Genomic DNA, 22,479 nt, shown 5'->3' on the forward strand with positions numbered 1-22,479 from the left:
ACATTTCCATCCTTCAGTCTGAGATAGTATGCTGTGAAGTGCTACCAGGGGTAATCTGGGCATTCAGATGGGAAAGAAGTTATTGATAGGAAGGAGATCACTCTGAGAGTTTTCCATTCCACTTGCTCAGTATAAGTTGCTACTTGTATGGAGGAAGTGGCTGCTGAGCTCTGAGTTAAATGATGCTTCTGTTTTTGCTGTGGGCACTCGCTATCAGCTGATATCTGATATAGACCCGAAGATTCAGAAACGCTTTACTGAGTAGAATTGCAGGCTTGATGACAGGAAGATCTTGTTCTGTTCTTTTTTCACCCCTTAAAGCTGAGCACTATTAAAACTCCCCAAATCATGAGTGGATAACTACATTTATGGAGAAAGAATTTTGACATGAGATAATAACACGGTTAAGTCCAGGGCTGTAGTTAAAGGCAAAGCTTATGTAAAAATAACATTTGCATCATGCTCTTCAGTGTACCAAATACATGACATAAACAATTTCATTTGATCCGCACAGCAAACCTGTCAAGTAGCCATGGTCCTCTTAACAAATAAGGAAATTAAATTTGATAAAGGCTAAGGGTTTTGCCCAGGGTCCCAAGAGACTAGTTTAGGACTTCAGGTCTTTTGACTCCACATTCTGTATTTGATTTGTAATTATTTATGAAAACTTCTGGAAATGTCAAATACTTTGTAGCGATTGACTGAAACCCTCTATGACCCTACTATAAGAAGCTCTGATAATGGCCGGTACATACATGGTATCTTCTCACTTGAGACTGTCTCATGTTCTGAAGCAGCAATTACTCAATGATTACTTTTCTGCAAAGTTTGTGGGATCAAGTCCATTTCTCTGTGATGGATAGATTGAAGAAGGAAGCTAGCAATGTTTTCATGGTCATCAGTCCCAGGGAGATGGAGGAACAGGGTTATGGCGTGAGAGTTCCAGCTCCATGTTCCTTGTTAAACAGTCAGAAACAACTCTCATTCTCTATAGAGTGGAAAGAGAAATAGCAAACATTTAATGAAAGGATCCATGGTATTCCTTCAAAATGCTCTAGATTCACTCCCCACAACTCTTCCTGACTCTTGATGAAAATATTTGGAGAACCCAATGGTTACAAAGTTTTGGAGAACACGGACATCTTCAAAAATGCCTTGGGGAATATAAAGTATGTGCGTGTGGTTAACAGACAGCCCAGTTCAACAGGAGTCAGACTCACAACTACTAAAGGAAACGCAACATTAAAGATCTTTCCCCTATTCATGCTATTCCTATACAGGCCTCTTTCTACAGCCAAGGAAGGATATTAGGAGGGAAGGTCGCAGCTTTTCACCTCATGTACCATGGCCAAAACCAATCTTAGAACTTGTCTGACTGGATCTAGTGAGCAATATACGTAAACAAGATCTGGGTAAACAAGAGAGAAACCTGCCTATCACCTGTGGAGTCAAGTAATGTAGGGCACCTTCCTGGGCACTTATAAATCAGTGCCTGTCTCTCAGAGAAATGGGTGATGTGCTTCCTGAGAAATGTCATTTGTTATCCTGTTGACAGTGGCAACTCAGGGAAGGATCAGAATGCAAGGTATTCTATCTAGCAATGTAGACCCACTGTGGTAGTAAGAAACTAGGTACCTTAAGGGGCTGGGGACTTTTTAAGCCTTTCTGGTAGGAGCAAGTATTGGCCTTTCTTTCATGAATGAGGGTCATTTTCATCACCTTGGGATGTTAGACTCTGACAGTTCTGATGATGAAGCAAGGCTGCACATGCTCGTGAGAAGAAATGATTTTGCCATCCTGAATCTCCTGAGTGATGGTGCAGATTTTAACCAGTATTCGGGGCAGGCATCTGTAGGCACAGCAGGGCCCGTGAGTCCAGTGGGAAGCTGAGGATGACGCATTGTCAACTGAGGCTGTGCATTCCATGGCACTGGCCTTACTGGAAGGCTCACATTTGGTGGCACATGGGCTACAGGGAAGCCTAGAAAAAACAGAATTTTACCTGTGACTGAGGGAAGGTAACGACGGTGATGGAGCGGTGGGTAATTTTTCAACATGGGCCGCTCAAGACAAGGACTCCCAAAAGCTTATTCATTCATTTTGTCCTATCGTTAGTGAAAGAAGAAGAATGAAAGCAGATCCACGGGAAAGCAGCATCCTCGGTTTGGAAGTGTTAGATTACGTAAGCTGCCATTATACACAATGCCACTGCCTTGTGGAAGAACACCATGCCAGGAGTTAACGACCAGGGTGCAGCCCAGCTCTGTCGTTTACCAGCTGGTGACCTCAGATAAGTCAGTGAAGCCTCCCAAGCTTTATTCTTCATCTCCAGGCTGGGTATAATGGGAACTAAATTTACAGGGTCAGTAGTGATACGGGACAAGCTGAGGGGCTTATTATCTGAGGACAAGAAGTTAGTCAGATATTTTTCTTATCAGAAAGTCACAATACTACTGGTGGCCTGAACCCCATCTATGGAAGAGTCCTCAGTCTTTATCGAGAAGCTTCAAAGTGCCTTTGGGCGTATTTAAATGAAACTTTACAGAATTGGAGTTGGAAGCAGTTAACAGAGCTCTTTATAGAAAGCATCATCTTTCTTTGATGATTCAAGGCACTTTGGTGCCTTGTAGCTCCTCATAGGGACTAGCTATGGTTAACCTTATGCTAGTATAATGTGGCAGTTAAAATGTGCAAGTTAAAAGAATGCTGTGAACAGAATTCAGTGGTTATTTTGGGGAAGAAGGTCTCTGTAACAATTGTAACAGAGTCCGCACCTGGGGCGTTCGTTTGGAAGGAGCTGCTTCCTCTGAAGAGCTTGGGCTCTATCTAGGTCAGTTCCTTACGAGTTGGTTGGCTTCTTATTGAAAAACCTTACAATTTCTACTTTAAAAAAAAGATGCTAAAATACATATCTACATGCTGCTGTTGGCATCAAGGACGAGTGGCTGGACAGGGATGGGCATTTCAGCCTGAGCAGAATGTTCCGCCAAATGGAACAGGGTCATCCTATTCAATCTCATGAAAGTTCATTTCAGTGGGGGAAAAATCTATAAGTGGCCAGGAATATTTGAATATTTGGGAAAACCATTTTTTCCCTTGTACTTAAAAAAATTCAACATATGGGGCGCCTGGGTGGCTTGGTGGTTTAAGCCGCTGCCTTCAGCTCAGGTCGAGATCTCAGGGTCCTGGGATCGAGTCCTGCATCGGGCTCTCTGCTCGGCGGGGAGCCTGCTTCCCTCTCACTCTCTCTGCCTGCCTCTGCCTACTTGTGATCTCTCTCTCTGTCAAATAAATAAATAAAAAAAATTAAAAAATTCAACATATAAGCAATTAACCTGGCACACTGGCTCTTCAGAACGGCTCAGCTAAGGCTTCAAGTTTGGACCAGGTTACAACTGTAGGTCTCCGAACAGCACAGCATGCGACCATGTATCGCAGGTTCCCATCACTGGCAAGAAGATCCAAGCTCACGCCCCTCGTTACCCGTGGCAGTAACACATGTAGGTGAGCATATTTTCTTGTAGGAACTGTTTTTATTTTACTTACTCGACATCTGAACTCTCCAGAAGGCTGCGGTATCTGGCAATCTCACACTCCAGCCGGGACTTGACATCCAGCAGAATCTCGTATTCTTGGTTCTGTCTCTCCAGGGCACACCGGATGTCTGCCAGCTGAGCCTCCACATTATCGATCAGACACTGGATCTGGGCCAGTAAGGCTGTATATCGGGCCTCCGTCTCCACCAGGATGCATTCCTGGGAATCTCTCTACCATGGAGGAGGAAAGTAGGATTTGTAACGATGACTCGTTGGAGCCTAGGTCACTTGTAAACTGCATCATTTTAAACAATGGTTTCTTTGGGACAGGTTTTAATGAATCTCCAAGCCCTCTTATTACTTCCTAACCAAATAAATCCAAAACCAAAATTATAGACCATGCTAAAGCTCACTTACCTTTATACTCTTAACTTATTTTTGCCCTCTTTTAAGTATTTACTTCTTTCTTAATCACCTGATAATATCCTACCACACTCTCCTACCTGTGAGACAAAAAAATATTCCAACTTATTTTACACCTGGGCTATAAGAACCTGTTACGATGGCACCTCATTCTATGAATATTTATACCTTAAAGAAGTTAGCAGCATCTAATGCAGCATATCTAAAACATGAGAGTTGAAACTTTGATGATTAAAGTTCTTTCCTGCTCCATCATTCTGTAAGTCTACGGACAATGCAATTTCAGGTTTGAATAACCTATCATTTGCATGGCTTTCCCAATTTTTAGAGAGGAGAAAACTGAGGTTCAAGGGGTTAAAGTGAGTTGCCCATGGTCACATGATTAGCTGGTGACAAAACCAGCCTTGGGGCAGGCTCTTCCAGGCACCCTTCATATCAGAGCCATTTAAATAACTCCTTATGGGGCACCTGGGTGGCTCAGTGGGTTAAGCCTCTGCTTTTGGCTCAGGTCATGATCTCAGGGTCCTGGGATCAAGTCCTGCATCAGGCTCTCTGCTCAGCGGGAAGCCTGCTTCCCTCTCTCTCTCTCCCTGCCTACTTGTAATCTCTCTCTCTCTGTCAAGTAAATAAATAAATAAATAAATAAATAAATAACTGCTTACTTCAGAGAGGCAGTACAACGAAGCAGAAGTGGTTCCGGCTTTGGAACCTGAATTCCGGCTCAGACTCATTTCTTTTGTGACCTTTAACAAGTTACTTAATGCCTCAGGATCTCAGTGTCTCCATCTCTATAAAATAGGCAAGATGGAACTCACCTGGGATTTGGCGTGGGAAAATCACTTTAGCTCCCTGAGCCTCAACTGTAAAATTGGCTCAATAATTATGCTACCTCCTTTATAAGATTATTTTATAAATTTGATAGTTTGTAAAAATGTTTTGCATGTAATAAAATGCCCTCTTAATGTTTCCCAAAGTGTATTCCATAGATCATTATTGCCATGAGAGGGTCTTAAAAAAGGGGGTCCAGAGCCAATTAAGTTTGGAAAGCTGAATACCATATATCTCCTTCTGGGAGAGCCATAGAGCATATTAGCTTATTAAAGGCCTGTAGGAAGGTACCTGTTGAACCTGTGTTTACTACAGCATTTCCCAGGCTTATTTGACCACAGGCCCTTTTTTGGCCATAGGCCCTTTAGCAAACAGAGGAACTTCTGAGGGACACAATTTGGGAAACATTGCAACATGCAGGTGGTCCGGGGCTATTGCCATCCCTGCCGTGTTAGGCTTGGTCAGCTAGCTGGGTACCATTCGGTGCTGGGCCTGCAGTTCAATCTCCAGAGCATTCACAGTGCGTCTCAGTCCAGTGACCTCCTTCAGGCAGTACTGCTGCTGTTCAGAGCTGGTCATCACCTGCTGGTTCAGCCCCTCCATCTGAAACACAAAGACCATGACTATTATGAAGGAAAACGTGACTTTGATTAATGGGCACCTGGAAATGCAATGTCAACTTTTTGGTTTTGACTTTTCTACCCTCCCCCACCTGCGTGTTGAACCATTGTTCCACTTCTATGCGGTTTGTCTCCATGATGGACTCATACTGACATCTCATTTCTTGTAGAACCTGGTTTAGATCAACAGAAGGAGCAGCGGTCACTTCAATGTTGAGTCTGTCCCCAAGCTGGCTCTGTAAGGAATTGATTTCCTATGGAAAGAAAAAGAATAGGAGGTCACTTGGTGAACAGATGACACCCTTGTGTTCTTATTTGTCTAACAACAATGATTTAGCTTAATTGTATCTGAAATACAGCTCACAAGAAAGGCATAGATGACTTATAGGTGTTATTGAGATGCTATAAAATGACCTCAGGCTAGTTCAGATATGACTCTGTGTTCAAATATGTAGAACATTAAAAGGAATCAATCAGCAAGATCAGAGTCTTAAAGAATTTAGATCATTTCCAGCGATGGGTAATGGTGAAGCAGCAGAGAGGTAGAATTTATAATAAGAGACCATAGCCTCTATGATGCCAATATGGGCTTTTACTAACACAGACTTACAGCAATAGTGGCAGAAGTCTGTGTAGGGATCCTACAAAAAGATAGGAAAGCTGTGAGGACAGGAAAAGTGTTGCTTCCTTCTCCTAGAAAAGCGGGAAGGGCAATGGAGGCCTCAGATACTGTGTTTTAGGTGATGGATTCCCATGGTAGTAGCGGTAGATATTGTCGGGGCTGAAAAGCAGAGTAATATCTACTTTTCGAAGACACCTATTGCCAAGTTCAAGTCAAAGGAATTGCTGCTATTTTTAGAGGCTTAGCTTGTAATGACTCTCTTGGTTTTTCTCTCACCTCTCCATGGTTGTTTTTGAGGCAGAGGAGCTCCTCCTTCAGAGACTGGACTTGCGCCTCCAGGTCAGCCTGGGCCAGGGTCAGTGCGTTGAGGATCTGCTGTAGGCCTTTGGCGTCTGCCTCCACCAGCTGGCGTATGGACATCTCAGCTTCATACCTTTAAAAATGAGACACAAAAAGAAAGGCATTAAAATGCATGTAGTGTAAATCAAGCCAAGCAGAACTCTTCCGCATTTTCCTTTGGGCCTTTCATTTGGTATATTTCTGTGTCAGTTTTATTCTGGTTAGAGGTGAGACCACTTGATAAACATCACCACGTAATTATTATTCCTTAATCAGTTTGCTGGGATGAGGCCATATTGCTGTTCTTTGAGATAAGGAAATTTATCCTCCTTCTCCTGCTCCAAGAGGCAATGCAGTCGACGGAGAAAGAGCAGTGGATGAGGAGTTAGAAAACTTGGAGGCACGTTTTAGCTGTGTCTTGTCTTAGCTGCATGTCTTTGGATGTGATAGACCCCCCCCCCCTCAAACCACAGTTTTCTCGACTTAAACAAGGCAACTATTTATTAACCTATTTTCCTGAATTACTGTGCAGGTGATCAGATGGGTTCATATGTTAGAATCTCCAAGTACTGTTTCCATTTATCGAATGTGAAGGTTTTCCCTGGGCTGGTGCTGTGGAGCAGGAGGTTTAGCAGATTTGGGGATAATCTTCTCAGGAGTGTATAGAGTCAGAGGCGGGTGAATTCTGTCTCGAATGACAGTGCTGGGTGGGCTTACTTGGCTCTCATGTCATCAGCAGCCAGTTTGGTGTTGTCAATTTGTGAGACCAGTCTGGAATTCTCAGCCTTGGTGCACAAGATCTAGAATTAAGAAATTGTACACACAAATGAGACAAACACCAGGATCTCCTTCTTTAAAAACCAGTGGCTTGTGTGTATTGCAATTAACAGTAGGTGGTGGTGGGGGGGAAGTTAGGCTTTTCATACCTATGCTTAGCGAGTTTGGGAAGCTTTGGAAAGTCTGAGTTTGTTTTTTTTTTTAAGATTTTATTTATTTGACAGAGACACAGAGAGAGAGGGAACACAGCAGGGGGAGTGGGAGAAGGAGAAGCAGGCTTGCCGCAGAGTGGGGAGCCTGATGTGGGGCTCGATCCCAGGATGCTGGAATCAGGACCTGAGCCGAAAGCAGACACTTAAAGACTAAGCCACCCAGGCACCCCAGGAAAGTCTGAGTTTTTGTTATTTTCCTAAGAAATCAACAAATCCCACACCAATAAAAACGTCTGTATATGTTTTACCATTAAAATATAAAATCTGGGGTGCCTGGGTGGCTCAGTGGGCCAAAGCCTCTGCCTTCAGCTCAGGTCATGATCTCAGGGTCCTGGGATTGAGCCCCACATCGGGCTCTCTGCTCAGCGGGGAGCCTGCTCCCCGCCCCGCCTGCCTCTCTGCATACCTGTGATTTCTGTCTAATAAATAAATAAATAAAATCTTTAAAAAAATAAAATAAAATATAAAATCTGCCCTCGATTTGCATCCTCTGGAATGTAAGCACCATGAGGGCAAGGACTTTTTAGTACACGAATATTTTCCCAGAGCCTGGAGTAATGTCTGGTGTGTTGTTGGTGGTGTTCGGTAAACACTTGTTGAAGAAATAAAATGGAATAAATCTAGCATGTGAAGTAACAGCAACATATTGCTCTGGTTAGGAGATAGGCTTGGTGTTGGAAGAAACCACTGAAATAATTTGGAGATAATGAAATGAGCATAAAAGGGGGAAACAGTGGCGATGGTAGCAAAATGAATAAAACATTTCCTAAACAATTCCTAAATGGTTGGGAACTTATTAAAACAAAATGCCCTTTCTCAGATCCCTGTTTTCTTATTTTTGCTAAAGAAATGACAGCAATAGGTTGTTGACACATTTTGACACATGTTGACACACTTCTGACACAGCAGAATGTATCTCTGGAAGACGAACAAATATAAAACTCTGAATATTGCCTCCAGATGACAATTCCATTCAAGAGATTCTCTTATTCTACAAAATATTTTTTCCAACATAAGATGAACTAAAAATATTAAGGGTTAGCAAATGGCTATTGCTTGGAGAGCGTCATGACACAACCCAATTATACACATTCCTAAGAATCTTACCTTCCTCTGGAGCTCCTCTATGGTAGCATAGTAGGACGCGTAGTCAGGACATGCAACACAGAGCTCTTTGTTACACTCCTCCTGGATTTTGCACTCCAGTTCAGCATTCTCTTGTTCCAAGATCCGCACCTTCTCAAGGTAGCTAGCAAGGCGCTCATTCAAGATTTGCATGGTCTCTTTCTCATGGCTGTTGATGCCTTCACCACACCAGCCACAGTCAACCAGAAGGGGACAGGCATTGAAGTTGCTTATTAAGCAGATGGGGGTGAAATAAAAGCAAGGAGTGGGTCTGGCAGTCCTCGGAACATGGCCAGCTTGTTGGCAGCTGTTGGCTTCAAGACCATCATGTTGGCAGCTGGCGTTAGAAGAAATGGACCGAAAATTTGTAATCCTAGAGCAGTTTTGGTGTGGCGTTGAACAAGAAATCGTTGTTGTACAACCATTGGTTTCCATAGTGTGTACCCAGTTTTGGTTTATTTTAGTCCGTGGTCCCGATGGAAAGCTCAAGCAACCTCGACTGTGTCTGATTTCCAAGCTTCTCGGCTATTTCCTCTTTGAAGTGCTTATATAGCCTTTGCTCTAGGTGGGGTCACAGCTGACAGGATGTTTTCCTTTCTAATGTTTATATCAAATCCCATAGGAACATCTCATTAGTCTGCTTTTTACTTGCCTGAGAAGAGTTACTTGTCTCATAAAAATGTGCATTGAGGCTGTTACTAAGTTATGACCCATCACAACTACTACTTGTCATTGGATCCAGAGCTTCACATGAAGTCTTCAAAAGGAACTGTCGTCACAGTTCTAACAGCATCCATTATTAAGTAGGTGTGAGTATATTAAGTTCATTAAATCCTTATTGACCTCTCCACCTGGCATTAAGCTTGAATCGGGAATGAGTTCATCCTTCGTTTCCTTTCTTCTCTGGGAAAGGGAATCTATTAATATCCAATATTATTGGAGAACTCAGAAATCAGTGTTTTATTTTGTTCTGCCCCACTGATTTTCCCATTTTCGTTGTTCAGACATTGTGAGTACGGGTTAAATTGTTAGTTTTAAGTAAGACACTTTTTAAAGGTGATTGTTAGATTCCTGTTTCAGTTTTCCAGGTAGGGTTTGATTGCTAACAAGAAATTTCTTGGAAATTTTATGACATTTTATGACATTTCTAGCACTCAGTGTTTGCTTGTGGAATTCTGTTAGCTAAAAATTTATCATGGTGTTGACTTACATTTGCTGTTTAAACATGATCAGTTGAAAGGCATGTGTTTTCTTTCTCAGGAATACTTTCTCAGCATTTTCTGAAGAAAGTTATTTGTTCCTGATCCTTTATGGAGGCTCTAGGAGAGAATAATTTCCTTGACTTTTCCAGCTTCTAGAGGCTGCCCATGCTCCTCAGCTTGTGGCCCCTTCCATCTTCAAAGCCAGCAGGTGGCAGATCTTTTTCACATGGCATGACTCTGACACTGACTCTTCTGCTTCCCTCTTCCACACTTAAGGAACTTGTGATTATATTGGGCCCATGCATATCATCTAGGATAATCTTCCTATTTTAATGTCAGCTGATTAGCGGCCTTCCCCTTTGTCATGTAGCCTAACATATTCAAAGATTGTAGGACAAGGACATCTTTGGGGGCCCATTATTCTGCACATCACGTAATGTAAGGAAAAAGCACAATAATTTACTATAGCATCAACAAATATAAAATACACAGGAGTAAATTTAGTTAGAAAGGTAGGTTATGTGAATAAAATATTGAAATGCACTGGAGGACAGAAAACTAGGATAAATGGGAAGATTTATCATGTTCTTGGCCTGAAATACTGTAGTCATCACTATAAAAATATAAGTGATCTCTACATTAATTTAACTTAGATTCCAATAAATTTATTGAGATCCTCTCAAAATTGATTTTGTTTCAATCAGACAAGATAATTCTGAAGTTTTATGAGAAAAAATTAATCAAATTTGAGTAGCCGGGAAACTTCTAAAAAAGAAAAGTCACCAAGAGATTAGTCCTTCCTATTTTAAAGCCTCAATAATTAAAATACTATAGTATTCATCCCTGAATAACCAGACAAATGAAGAGAATAAAATAAGGAGTCTAAAACAGACCTTGGGACACCTGGGCGTCTAGTTGGTTAAACATTTGCCTTTGGTTCTGGTCATGATTCCAGAGTCCTGGAATGAGTCCTGCATTGGGCTCCCTGCTCAGTGGGGAGAAGAGCCTGCTTCTCCTTCTGTCTGCCTCTCCCCCTGCTTGTGATAAATAATCTTAAAAAAATAAAAAAAATAGACCTCCTTACAGATTGGGATTTAATATATGATAAATGTGACATTTAAAATCAGTGGGGGAAAAGATAGACTATGATATGTAATTTGGGGACAATTCTGTATCACTTGAGATCAAAGGTAGGGCAGGAAATGTTTGAATCATACCTCATGCCTTATAGTAGGACAAATTATAAATTTTTAAAAAAATATTTTATTTATTTGAGAGAGAGAGTGAGAGAACACAACCAGGGGGAGGGACAGAGGGAGAAGCAGACTCCCCACTGAACAGGGAGCCTGATGCAGAACTTGATCCCAGACCCTTGGGATCATGACCTGAGCCAAAGGCAGATGCTTAACTGACTGAGCCACCCAGGAGCCTAACAAATTACAAATTGATCAAAGATTCAAATGTGAAAAAATGAAATCATAATTGTGCTAATAAATATGAGAGTTCTTTTATAAATTTGAAGTCAGAAGACCTTTTTAATAATGACCAAAATAAAGAAACCATAAAAACTTATAAACTGACTACACCAAATAACTTGTACATTGGTAAAAACACAACCTCTAAAATCAGAAGACAGATGACCAACTGGGAAAGCATATTTACAATAACATTGTAGATAATGACCGGAAAGAAAATACAAAAGGCATTCAATTTAAAAAGTGCCTTAGAACAAATGCTTCATGTCACTAATAAAAAAGGAAATGTAAACTTAAAGTACACTGAGAAATCATTTTATCTTTTCACCTATCAGATTGGAAAAAATCACAGTTTGATAACAAATGTGCTGTATACAGCCTTTCATTTATTGCTGGTGAGAGTATAAATTCGTACAAGTTACTATACTGCTACAATAGTTGGATAGTGTGATATTGGCATGAGGGTTGGCAAATAGTGAAAAAGAGTACGGATTCTAGGAATAGACTCACATACATGTGGTCAGTTGATTTTTGACAAAGTTTCCCAAGTAGGTCAATAAGAAAAGGATAGCCTTTTCAATAAATGTTGCCAATCAGGTAATTGTATAAAAGAAATTACTATATCTTGAGCTCTACCTCACAAAATTTATTTAATAATAAATATTAATATAAATTAATATTCATATTAATTTAGATTTTTATTACTTAATATTTATAATAAATATTAATATAATAAACAATAAATAATAAATTAATTTAATAATTTAAATTAATTATAAAAATTAATTCAAGATGGATTTAACACTTAAATGTGAAGATTGTATGTATGGAGTTTTTAGAAGGCAACATGGAAGAGTATCTTCATAATCTTGTGGTGAGCAAAGATTTCTAGCACACGGAGAACACTAAGGAACATAACACTTCATTCCAGTTAAAATCTTTTGTTGATTAAAATATACCACTAAGAAAGCAAAAGGGCAGGCCACTTGCTGGGTGAAAGGATTCACTATTTTATAAAGGAACTTCCCTTTCACCCAGCAGATTCATGACTAGTTCTGTGCCCAAGAGAAGTAAGTGCATGTATATACACAAAAAGACTTGTATAAAAATGCTTGTAGCATTTTTATTCTCAATAGGACCCAAACTGGAAACAACCCAATTGCTCACAAGGAGGACAATGGATCCACACACTATGGTATGTTCATAGAATAGATTGATACTCAGTAACAAAAAAGAATGAACTATTGGTATTCACAGTAACACAGAAGAACTTCATACATTATGTCAGCCTGAGGAAGTCAGGCACAAAAGGGTACAAACAATATGATTACATTTATATTAACTTCAAGAACAGGTAAAACTCATCTGTAGCCTTAGATATCAGAGTAGTGATTGTCTTCTCGTGAGGGAGGTGAGCTGACTGGGAAGGAGCATGAAGACACTCTCAAGGTTGGTATTTTACATCTTGCTATGCTAGTCTGTATCTTGATCTGGATGATTACATGACAATGTATGTTTTCAAATTTCGCGGAACTGCATACTTTCCATTGATGCATTTTATTGTATGAAAATTAGATCCCAGTAAACTGTGATTAATACAGAAAGTTAAGATTTGATACAGCTGAGTCGCTCTGGTAATGCTCATTATTCATATACTTGAATTATAAGTGGATCATAGATTCACTTGTGAAAAATGGAAGTCATAGATGTGCTAAGAGAAAGCATAAGAGAATTCTTTTATAAATTAAGAGTGTCTAAATTTTTAATTTTATTTATAAATTTCTTTTATAAATTAATCATAAATTAAGAGTGACAGTGACTCAAAATCTTATTTTTATTTGTGTATTTATTTATAAACGTCTTTTATAAATTAATCATAAATTAAGACTGACAATGACTCAAAATCAAGAAACCACAAAAAAATGGATAAATCTGACTCCAAAAATAACAGCATTTGAAATCATAATCATTTTAAAAACACATAAAAAGGACTTTGAGTTTTATAACTTTGATTAATGTTATTTTCTTCTTTATCTTTTTCTACACATTCTACAACTACTTGGGTGTATCACTTTCAGAATCAGAGTTTGACAATTATTTTGTATTTTTGTTTTCATACCCTTTTCTCCATCTTCTCACTTCTCTTGAGTGTCTCAGGTAGAAGTTTTCCTTCCTTCCATGGCTGACTGCTTTATTTGTGTTCTGGAGCTGACTCCTCTCTGATTCCTTCAGTATCACATTTCATCAATTATAATCCTCCTTTCTTTCATCTTGGACATCTTCTGTACTGCTTGATCAATTTCCCTTTCCGTGTAAGCGTATTTGATCCAAAATGTCTTACTCATAAGTATATAGCACTTCAGCCATGAAGGTAGCTTCTTCCTTCCTTCCATTTTTTTTTTTTTAAAGATTTTATTTATTTGACAGCGAGAAAGACAGAGAGTGAGCACAAACAAGGGAGCAGGAGGCAGAGGGAGAGGGAGAAGCAGGCTCCCTGATGAGCAAGGAGCCGGCTGTGGGGCTCAATCCCAGCATCCTACAATCATGACCTGAGCTTAAGGCAGACGGTTACCGACTGAGCCACGCAGGTGCCCCTTCTTCCTTCTTTTATTACCATTTTTTTTTTTTTTGAGACAACATTGGGTGTCTGTTACTTTCATTTGCTACCACCAGCTCATTTGTTAACTTTTGGCAATCTGGCTAACCTGTGAGTATTCTATGACATAGTCTATCTTGAAGAGCTTCTTTATCTGCCTTAATAGCACCATTTTCCAGTGCAGAAACATTCAGTGCTGCCTACAAAGCAATGTACAAATTCTTGATTGCCAGGCAATTAAGACCCCCCACAGTCTTGACCCAGCTGACTCTACCTCATATCCCTTGGCTCCTGTACCCACTGCTTACACTCTAGCCAAACTGTATCCCTTGCCATTCTCCAAGCTCTCCTTGCTTTGTTTCCCCAGAGCAGATTTATTGTTGAGGTTTCCTCCACCTTTCTTCATCTAGGTGTTTCAAGGCTGCTCTGGGAGAGAATTCAGCACTCACCCATATTTGGTTCTCCTCTCTTTTGGGGCACATGGGAAGATGACTCTTTCTTGTCCCCTTGCAGTTAGGAGTAACCAGGTCTTTAATCTCCAGCTCAAGACCCTCAGACAGTCTCTTTCCCTGCCCCAGGAACTGGGGAGCCAGCACATTCCAGATGCTGGAAGAGTGAGTCTGAGAGTAATAGAAAGGAGTTCCTTTGTCAGTGTTGTCCTGGCTGGAGCTTTCTGGGAAAGAGGCTGTGCAGGAGAGAGGAAGGTTACGCTTTAGGTCCAGACTGAGATCAGTAGTTGAGATACAGGGAGGAAATATCACCTCGGTAGGCCTAGCAAGGAATCCATGAGTTGTAAATACCAAACACATACTATGAGAAGCCCGAGTCCTTGAGTCATGAACGCTTCTTGCATTTAGAGCAGGTAAATTTTGAAGCCATTGTTTTCCATGAGAATTCTCATGGTTGGCTATACACAGACACTAGAATGCAAGGCTTTTTGCTGGTTCTTACAGATGAGAGATGCATTATATTTTAGATTAAAATTTTTATGCAACACTAAGTGCTAAAATTACTGGCATCTTGTTTAGTGCATTGTTAAAGCTACAAGGACATTATATTCTTTTTTTTTTTAAGATTTTATTTATTTATTTGACAGAGAGAGATCATGTAGGCAGAGAGGCAGGCAGAGAGAGAGAGGTGGGTAAGCAGGCTCCCTGCTGAGCAGAGAGCCTGATGCGGGGCTCGATCCCAGGACCCTGAGATCATGACCTGAGCTGAAGGCAGAGGCGTAACTCACTGAGCCACCCAGGCGCCCCAAGGATGTTATATTCTTAACTAAAAATTAGGACTCTACGAGATTTTACTGAGGAAGGTCTTAGTGTTTTATCCAAAAATAAAATGGCCATTTCAGTGTTTGACAACCCAGGTGAACTCCTTCTATACATGTCCATGTGGAAAAGGATAGTTTCCTACTTCAGTTCCACTTTGATTTTTGCATTAAGCCAGGCATAGGCAATCACCCTGGCATCACATGGTTATTATATCCACGGTTATAAGCCACAAAGCTGTGTTTGCCATGTTAAAGGAATGAAACACATATTATTTGGAGATTAGCAAGAAAGTTTTATAGACTGCTCGAATATCACAAGCAGGTGGGAGAGGAAATGATAAAGCAGAAATATAGTGAGGATGGTTAGAGGACAAGTTTAGGGTAGAAATGCCTTCTTGACTTTCAGGTTCGGCTGTCTGTGCCCCCATCTGCTTTCCAGGACCCCGCCGACTTTGATTCCTCCATCCAACACACCGGGGGTTCAGCGCTCACGTACAGCAGTTTTCGACTGTGCAAATCACATACGCCGCGCAAGGCTCACAGGTGTTGCTTGATGCGCTTATGGCAGAACACGGGTTACAGGGGAGCCTGTGGAGATTTTGAACCAAGCTTAACAAGGGAAAGCTGGATAGAATTTCAACTCAGGAAAGATCATGTCAAAATCTGCCCTGCAAATGATGTTCTGAACACTCTTTGCCGAGTAACATTTGACTTAAGCCTATGCCAGGCCTGGACCCAGCATTGCGGTTCCACACGCACTGCAGCTATACCAGCTGAACACAGTTTTACGTATTTACTTCACTTGCACATGTTGTCTTGTGCATGTTCCTGATTTCCCTTTGGTGCCAGACAGGAACAAAGGGAGACCGCCAGCATGGAATCTTATATATGATACTCATTCCGCTTTAGAACTTCTGAATACTTTTGAACACTTCTACTGTCATGTGATTAGCCTGAGCTATTTTTTTTGTTTGTTTGTATTTTACCCTTGTAAGGGGATTCTTTAATGCGTTAGGGAGGTTTCGTCTTGGGCGGATCTTGAGGAAGCAGGATTCTCCTGCGTGAGCCTCTGTGTGACTTGGGGGATTGGGAGAATAATCGTGTGGAACTTGCCTGCTGTCCTCACTCTCAAGGAGACCACGGTACGTGTTGATCTCGCACTCCAGCCGGGCCTTTGTGTCCAGGAGCACCTCGTACTCCTGGTTCTGCCGCTCCAGGTCACACCTGATCTCGGCCAGCTGGTTCTCCACATTATCAATCAGGCACTGTATCTGGGCCAGCTGGGTGCTGTACTGGGCCTCCGTCTCTGCCACAGTGCATTCCAGAGATTCTGTCTGCAGAAGGAAAAGAGTGTATTCAGGAGGGCTGTTTAGCATAGTCCTGGGGCCAGAATGCTGCTTTCAAATCCTTGCTCTACCCTAGTACAGCTGTGTGACTTTGAGAAAATGACTTAGCTTCTCTGAGCCTCTGTTTTATTCTATAAAAAATGGGCAAGGCAAAGTACTTAACTCATAGGACGGTTGTGAGGATTAAATGGATTAATGTGTGTAAGGCACTTTGAACAGTGCCTGGAAAAAATTTTAAAAGCTGTGTAAGGGTTAGTTATTCCTACCACCACTGTGCTCACTGCAACCTGCAACATACTGATGTAGCTTCAGGAGGGTCAACAGCATTTGAGAGGAGAAACTGAGTGTGGGCTTGAGGCGGGGAGGAGCCCTATAGACTGGTTCAGAGAAGAGGCTCTGGGATTGAACCAGCTGGATCCAGCTTCCACTTTTGCCTCTTAAAAAACTGCACGGCCCTTGCTATGTAATCTGAATCTCAGTCTTCCTCATCTATATAGTGGGGTTAGTAAAGGGGTTTACCCCGTAAGGCTACTGTGAGGCTTTTAAGGCTCTCAGAGGATGGATGTGCAGCTATTATTCACCAAGATAGTCTCTCTAGGCCGTAACGTGGCACAGACAGTGGTGTTCCACTGGAAACGGCTAGTGTGGTCTTCAAAGCATGGTATTCTTTTTTTCTTAAATTGTTTATTTATTTTAAATAATCTTTATGCCCAGTGTAGGGCTTGAACTCACGACCCTGAGAGCAAGAGTCGCACTCCTCTGACTGAGCCAGCCAGGGGCCCCCAGTGGATGGTATTCTGGTTGCTTGGTGGTGTGGGGTGCAGTGAAGCGTCTGGTTGAGGTGTGGATCCTGGGGAAGTTTAGGGTAGTGGTAGAATGTGAAGTGTGAATACCATTCTTTTATATGATGATGAGCTTGGGAATGTGGCCCAAATCAAAACAGAGTTAAAAGCCACTAGAATACTTGAATGCCTTTGGCTCAGAGATTCCACTCTCATTCTGCTCCCGCCCTCCTGTGCGCTCTCTCTTTCTGTCTCTGGAAGGTGCTGGTGCTCAAGGCCAGGAGGGAAGGTCAGGGCATCCTGCTGGGACAGTACAAAGCTGTTGACCCATCACCTCTGCTTCTAGCTAGGTAAGTGGCAGTATTTGGGAAAAGCAAGGGAATACAACTGTTGCAAATTAGAAATTCAGACTTTCTGCCCTGTGAACTGTGGGTCTCTCCTTGGGGTTACGGAAGAGGGGACAGCATCTCAGGGCCTGATTCTTTAGTGAGAAAAACAGAGCTGTCTTTCCCTCCCATACCAGGCTTTGCTGCGCTTGGAGCTCGATTTCCAGAGCATTGGCTGTGCGTTTCAGTTCCAGGATCTCTGCCTGGCAGTCCTGCAGCTGCTCCGCGCTGCACACCTGCTGCTGGTTCAGCTCCTCGGTCTGAAACACAGGTATGATTAGAGGATGCAAAGAAGGACAAAGCCTGTCATTTTCTTGCTCCAGATGCTGACCTGAACAGCGAACCATTCTTCCACGTCTCTGTGGTTGTTGGCCAGCACTGTTTCATACTGAGAACGCATCTCATCCAGGACCCTGTTGAGGTCGATGGTGGGGGCAGAGTCCAGCTCCACACTGAGTCGGTCACCGAGCTGTCCCCGGAGCAAGCTGACTGCCTGAAAGAGGAAATGGAGTAAAGAAAGCCACAGAGGGGTGGAGAAGAAAATTCACTTTGACATCCCAAGGGCATCCTGTTTCTGGAGAAGTGAGTAAAAATGTGGGATTTAGATTCAGATTGCTTAGGTTGACTCTCTTTTCATTGCTCAGTTTCTGCATCTGCAGAATGGGTATAATAGTTTTGCCTTCCCCAGAGAGTTATTGTGTGAGATACGAGTTAATGTTCATATAAAGCGCTTATGAAAGTCCTTGGCACAGAGGAAGGTCTCAGTAAATGCTATTATCATCATCACATGCTCAAAGGGAAAATATACGATGTTACATCATTCAGCTTTTCACTTTGTAGCCTCATCAATGTGGGATAATCATATACTTCATATTTTATGATTTTAAAAAGTTTATAGACACAGAATATTTTAAAATACTGGCCCAAATATTACATAAGATGTTATCCCCATTCTGAAATGGCCTTCATACCCTGTGTTTATCAGTCTGATTTTCATACTTTATGGATTAGACGTACATCTGGCATAAAGCCTCCAAGGAAAGCCATTTATAGAGTTGCCTCCTTCACAAAAGTTATGGCAGGTGAAGAGTGGTTCTTTCATGTGTTACTGGCTGGGGCCATTTCATATGTACATCCAGAGATACGCTGGAGTGATCAGCCTGGACAACATTAGTGCTGTTAGAGGTTAATTGGACGCTTGGGTCGTCAGGGCCAGGGTCCCCAAAAAGAAAACTGGGAGTCAGAATGCTAAGACAAAACTGCTAGCATCCTGTTTTACAGCAAAGACAAGACCATAATAGCCTCCCCTGGCAGCCTCTGCAGAAGTGACTTTTGCCAAACATCCTGAAACAAACAATTACCCATAAAACATTGGTCACTATCTCAAATTGAGGCAGTTAGTCTCTAGATGTCAGCCCCAAAGACTAGCAACACATGAACAATAACCCAATAGGTAGACAGGTGCCTCATCAAAGCCTTGATTGGCATACCTCAGCAGCCAAGCCACAGGCAGCCCACACTCAGGATGCTCAAGATAGTTCCTGGAAAGATCTTCTAAAAACTGCTAAACTGGAATGCGAAAACGGCAACTCTCTCGGTTCCCCTCCCTCTCTAGGAGCTTTATACTATCACTCAATAAATTTTGCTTTGCTGCCACCACTCTTTATCTGGTCTACTTCTTCATTCTTTGAAGCTGTGTGACCAAGAACTGTGGGCACTAAGGGAACAAAAATCCTGTAACAGTGCCTTGAGTAATCTCATTCCAGCTTTAGCAATATCTGTCCAAGTTAGATTTATATACACAACATGAAATCCATCAGTTTGATTTTGTCACTCCTACATTCGTTCAGCAATTTTACCACTTTCCTCACCTCTTCGTGGTTTTTCTTAAGGCAAAGGAGATCATCCTTCAGAGACTCCACATGAGCCTCCAGGTCAGCTTTGCACAGAGTCAGCTCACCCAGGATCCCACGCAGGCCGCCAATGTCTGTCTCTACCAGCTGGCGAAGAGACAGTTCAGACTCGTACCTTTCATAGCCAAAGAGATGCAGACGGTGATTACTTTGCTAGACACCGTGTACGGTGCTGGGCATGTTGGTGAGTGACACAAGGACTCAAGGAAGCCATACCCCAAATAATAAATGTGAGCTTTGCGAGCATTCTTAGCTTAAAATAAAGCTTATATAGAGAATATTGGTGGTGTGTGCAGATGTGTGCATGTGTGAGAGACTGGGGGGGGGGGAGAGAGAGGGGCAGCCATAAATTATTTTCAAATTCAAATTTAACTTACTTTGATCTAAAGTCATCGGCAGCCAGTTTGCAGTTGTCAAGCTGTACAGCAAGTCTAGAATTCTCTGCCTTCGTGCACAAGATCTGGTGAGTAAGTTAGTTATATGTAATAGGGGGCTCTTTGAAAGAAATGTAAATATTTAGTTAATAACTATGCCATTCTTTATCTTTTAGAAGTCTTTATAAGAAAGTATAAAATAGCTTTCGGCCTATTTTTCTTATTAACCATGTCACTTCAATGAAGAGAAAAGCAGGACCAATTTATAAAAGAAACAGAAAAAAAAGATTTTTCAGTGATCCAAGACATTTTGCAATATTCCTGGCAGTTGAACTTGGATTTTTCTCCCTAGGTAGTTTGTATTATGAGTGTATCCTCATCCATGATGATAAAAATTCATCAGTAAGGGGGCGCCTGGGTGGCTCAGCGGGTTAAAGCCTCTGCTTTCGGCTCAGGTCATGATCTCGGGGTCCTGGGATCGAGCCCCGCATCGGGCTCTCTGCTCAGCGGGGAGCCTGCTTCCTCCTCTCTCCCTGCCTGCCTCTCTGTCTGCTTGTGATCTCTCTCTGTCAAATAAATAAATAAAATCTTTAAAAAAAAAATTCATCAGTAAGAAAATAAAATGGTTATAAGGATGATATTAGATGATTAAAAAGATGACATTTCAATATCTATGTTAAAGATAGCAGCATAAATGTCCACTGTTACATACAGAAGTAACGTTAGGTATAATGCAATTTTATTCTCATTCTCTGGATGAAATAGTCTAGATGTGAGTGAGTTTATTTGGGCCGCTTCATGATTACTGGCAGCTCCATGGCTAATGCTGATGCTTGCTGACGCTCAGCACCACCTTTTCCTCTACGTCACACTACCTCTTGGAAGACCCCTTTCCCTGGGGGGGACTTCCATAGAGCAGACTTCTTTTTCTTTTTCTTTTTCTTTTCTTTTCTTTTTTCTTCCTCTTTCTTTCTTTCTTTCTTTCTTTCTTTCTTTCTTTCTTTCTTTTTCTTTCTTTTTAGTATAAAGATAAAGCAAATCACAGATTAGGGCAATGAGAGACACCAGACCTTTTGCTGGAGCTCTTCAATGGTGTCGAAGTAACATTGATAATCAGGGCACACCAGTGGGAGGTCCTCTTCACATTGCTCTCGGATCCTGCATTCCAGCTCCGCATTCATCTCCTCCAGGCCACGCACCTTCTCCAGATAGTTGGCGAGTCTGTCATTGAGGAACTGCATTGTCTCCTTCTCGTTGCTGTTGAACACTCCATCCTCGCACCAAGCACAGTTCCCCACCAAGCACGGATTACAAGTCCCAGCCAAGTAGCATGGTATGAGGCAACCAGTCGGCAAGCGAGACCTGGATAGGAAGCTGGGAGTCTGGCATCTGGATGTAGCAGGGGTGCTGGGGAGGCAAGTGGTTTCCATGGAACAGGTTGAAGCAAATGCACAGTCAGAAGCCCTGGCACAGGATTCAGAAGAGCAGCACGTGGGGGAACAGTCAGAAGTCATCCTGTTAGACGTGAAGAACAAAGACTAGTTGCGAAACTCCAACTGACTGACTCCCAAGGTCTCTTTGCCTCCTGAGACTTTTATACAGCCTGCAAAATGAGTATTTACAGAATGTACCAGATGTTCTGTTTATCATTGTTGGTGCCAGTTTTCATATGAACATTCATTAGTGTTGTTTGTTTGCTGAGAAGAGTTTTATGCCTCATAAAAGAGGCATAACTTCAGGTTACCAAGTGAGGACACTATTTCCATGTGCCAGTAGGATTAAATGCTTGGTTCAGAAAATCTTCATAGGAAGCATTGTATTTTTGGTAGAATATGGAAAGGCAGAAAAAATTTGGCCACTCAGTAATTACAGATACAATTGATTACAAATAACGAAAATAATATTCCCACAGATTTTGCTCGTCTATTGGAAATTGTTTATGTATCCTTTTAAAATTCATATTACTTATCATTAAATGCCATTTATTTGTTTGTGCCACCATCATAAAATGTTCTATGTAGTTAGCAATCTTTGCAATGCTTTTTTGGTCTTGCTGTGCTCACATGGTAGAGGAGTGAGATGTGAACTGGGCTTAAAGTGTGTGTGTGTGTGTGCATGTGTGTGTGTGTATGAACCATGTCTACCTGTGTGCAAATTGAAAAGTCAGTTTACATAACTGATGGGCATAATCTGTGTCCTCCACGCCAAAATACAAATTGGTTGTCAAGATCTGGAGTGGTGATTTTTGATTTCCTAAAACTTGTTTTTTCCGCATTCTTATGCCTCATTTTTAGACTAGGATACTATTTTTCATCTGTATTAATAATAAGAGTGAAATACTATTTCTTTTTTTTTTTAAGATTTTGTTTATTTATTTGAGTCACAGAGAGAGAGAGAGAGAGCACAAGCAGGGAGGAAGGAAGAGGGAGAGGGAGAAGCAGGCTCCCTGCTGAGCAGGGAGCCCAATGCAGGGCTCAATGCCAGGAACCTGGGATCATAACCTGAGCTGAAGGCAGACGCTTAACCCACTGAGCCACCCAAGCACCCTGATGAAATACGATTTGTAAGTTACAATCTTTTAGTCTTCTGGGAAACTAAACCCTCATGGGTTACACTTCAGAATAGGGGCTAAGAAGCTACAGAAGGCTTCTTT

General features: G+C 41.7%; 2 protein-coding genes across 2 annotated transcripts; both read right to left on the reverse strand.

The window, feature by feature from the left end:
* Window positions 1-348: 348 nt before the first annotated feature.
* Window positions 349-8,999, reverse strand: KRT39 (keratin 39). The gene is made up of 8 exons (XM_080826290.1): window positions 8,465-8,999; window positions 7,086-7,168; window positions 6,306-6,462; window positions 5,500-5,661; window positions 5,265-5,390; window positions 3,547-3,767; window positions 1,720-1,981; window positions 349-988 (listed from the first exon to the last, which is right to left on the reverse strand). The coding sequence occupies exons 1-7, from the start codon at window positions 8,915-8,917 to the stop codon at window positions 1,729-1,731; spliced, it is 1,455 nt and encodes a 484-aa protein (XP_080682416.1). The 5' UTR covers window positions 8,918-8,999; the 3' UTR covers window positions 349-988; window positions 1,720-1,728.
* Window positions 9,000-14,846: 5,847 nt separating this feature from the next.
* KRT40 (keratin 40) lies at window positions 14,847-21,395 on the reverse strand. The gene is made up of 7 exons (XM_080826319.1): window positions 20,897-21,395; window positions 19,830-19,912; window positions 19,411-19,567; window positions 17,871-18,032; window positions 17,674-17,799; window positions 16,139-16,359; window positions 14,847-15,613 (listed from the first exon to the last, which is right to left on the reverse strand). Exons 1-7 carry the CDS (start codon window positions 21,338-21,340, stop codon window positions 15,514-15,516), a joined length of 1,293 nt encoding a protein of 430 aa, XP_080682445.1. The 5' UTR covers window positions 21,341-21,395; the 3' UTR covers window positions 14,847-15,513.
* Window positions 21,396-22,479: the final 1,084 nt, after the last annotated feature.

The sequence above is a fragment of the Martes martes genome (assembly GCF_963455335.1).
Source record: "Martes martes genome assembly, chromosome: 16".
Taxonomy (NCBI): domain Eukaryota; kingdom Metazoa; phylum Chordata; class Mammalia; order Carnivora; family Mustelidae; genus Martes; species Martes martes.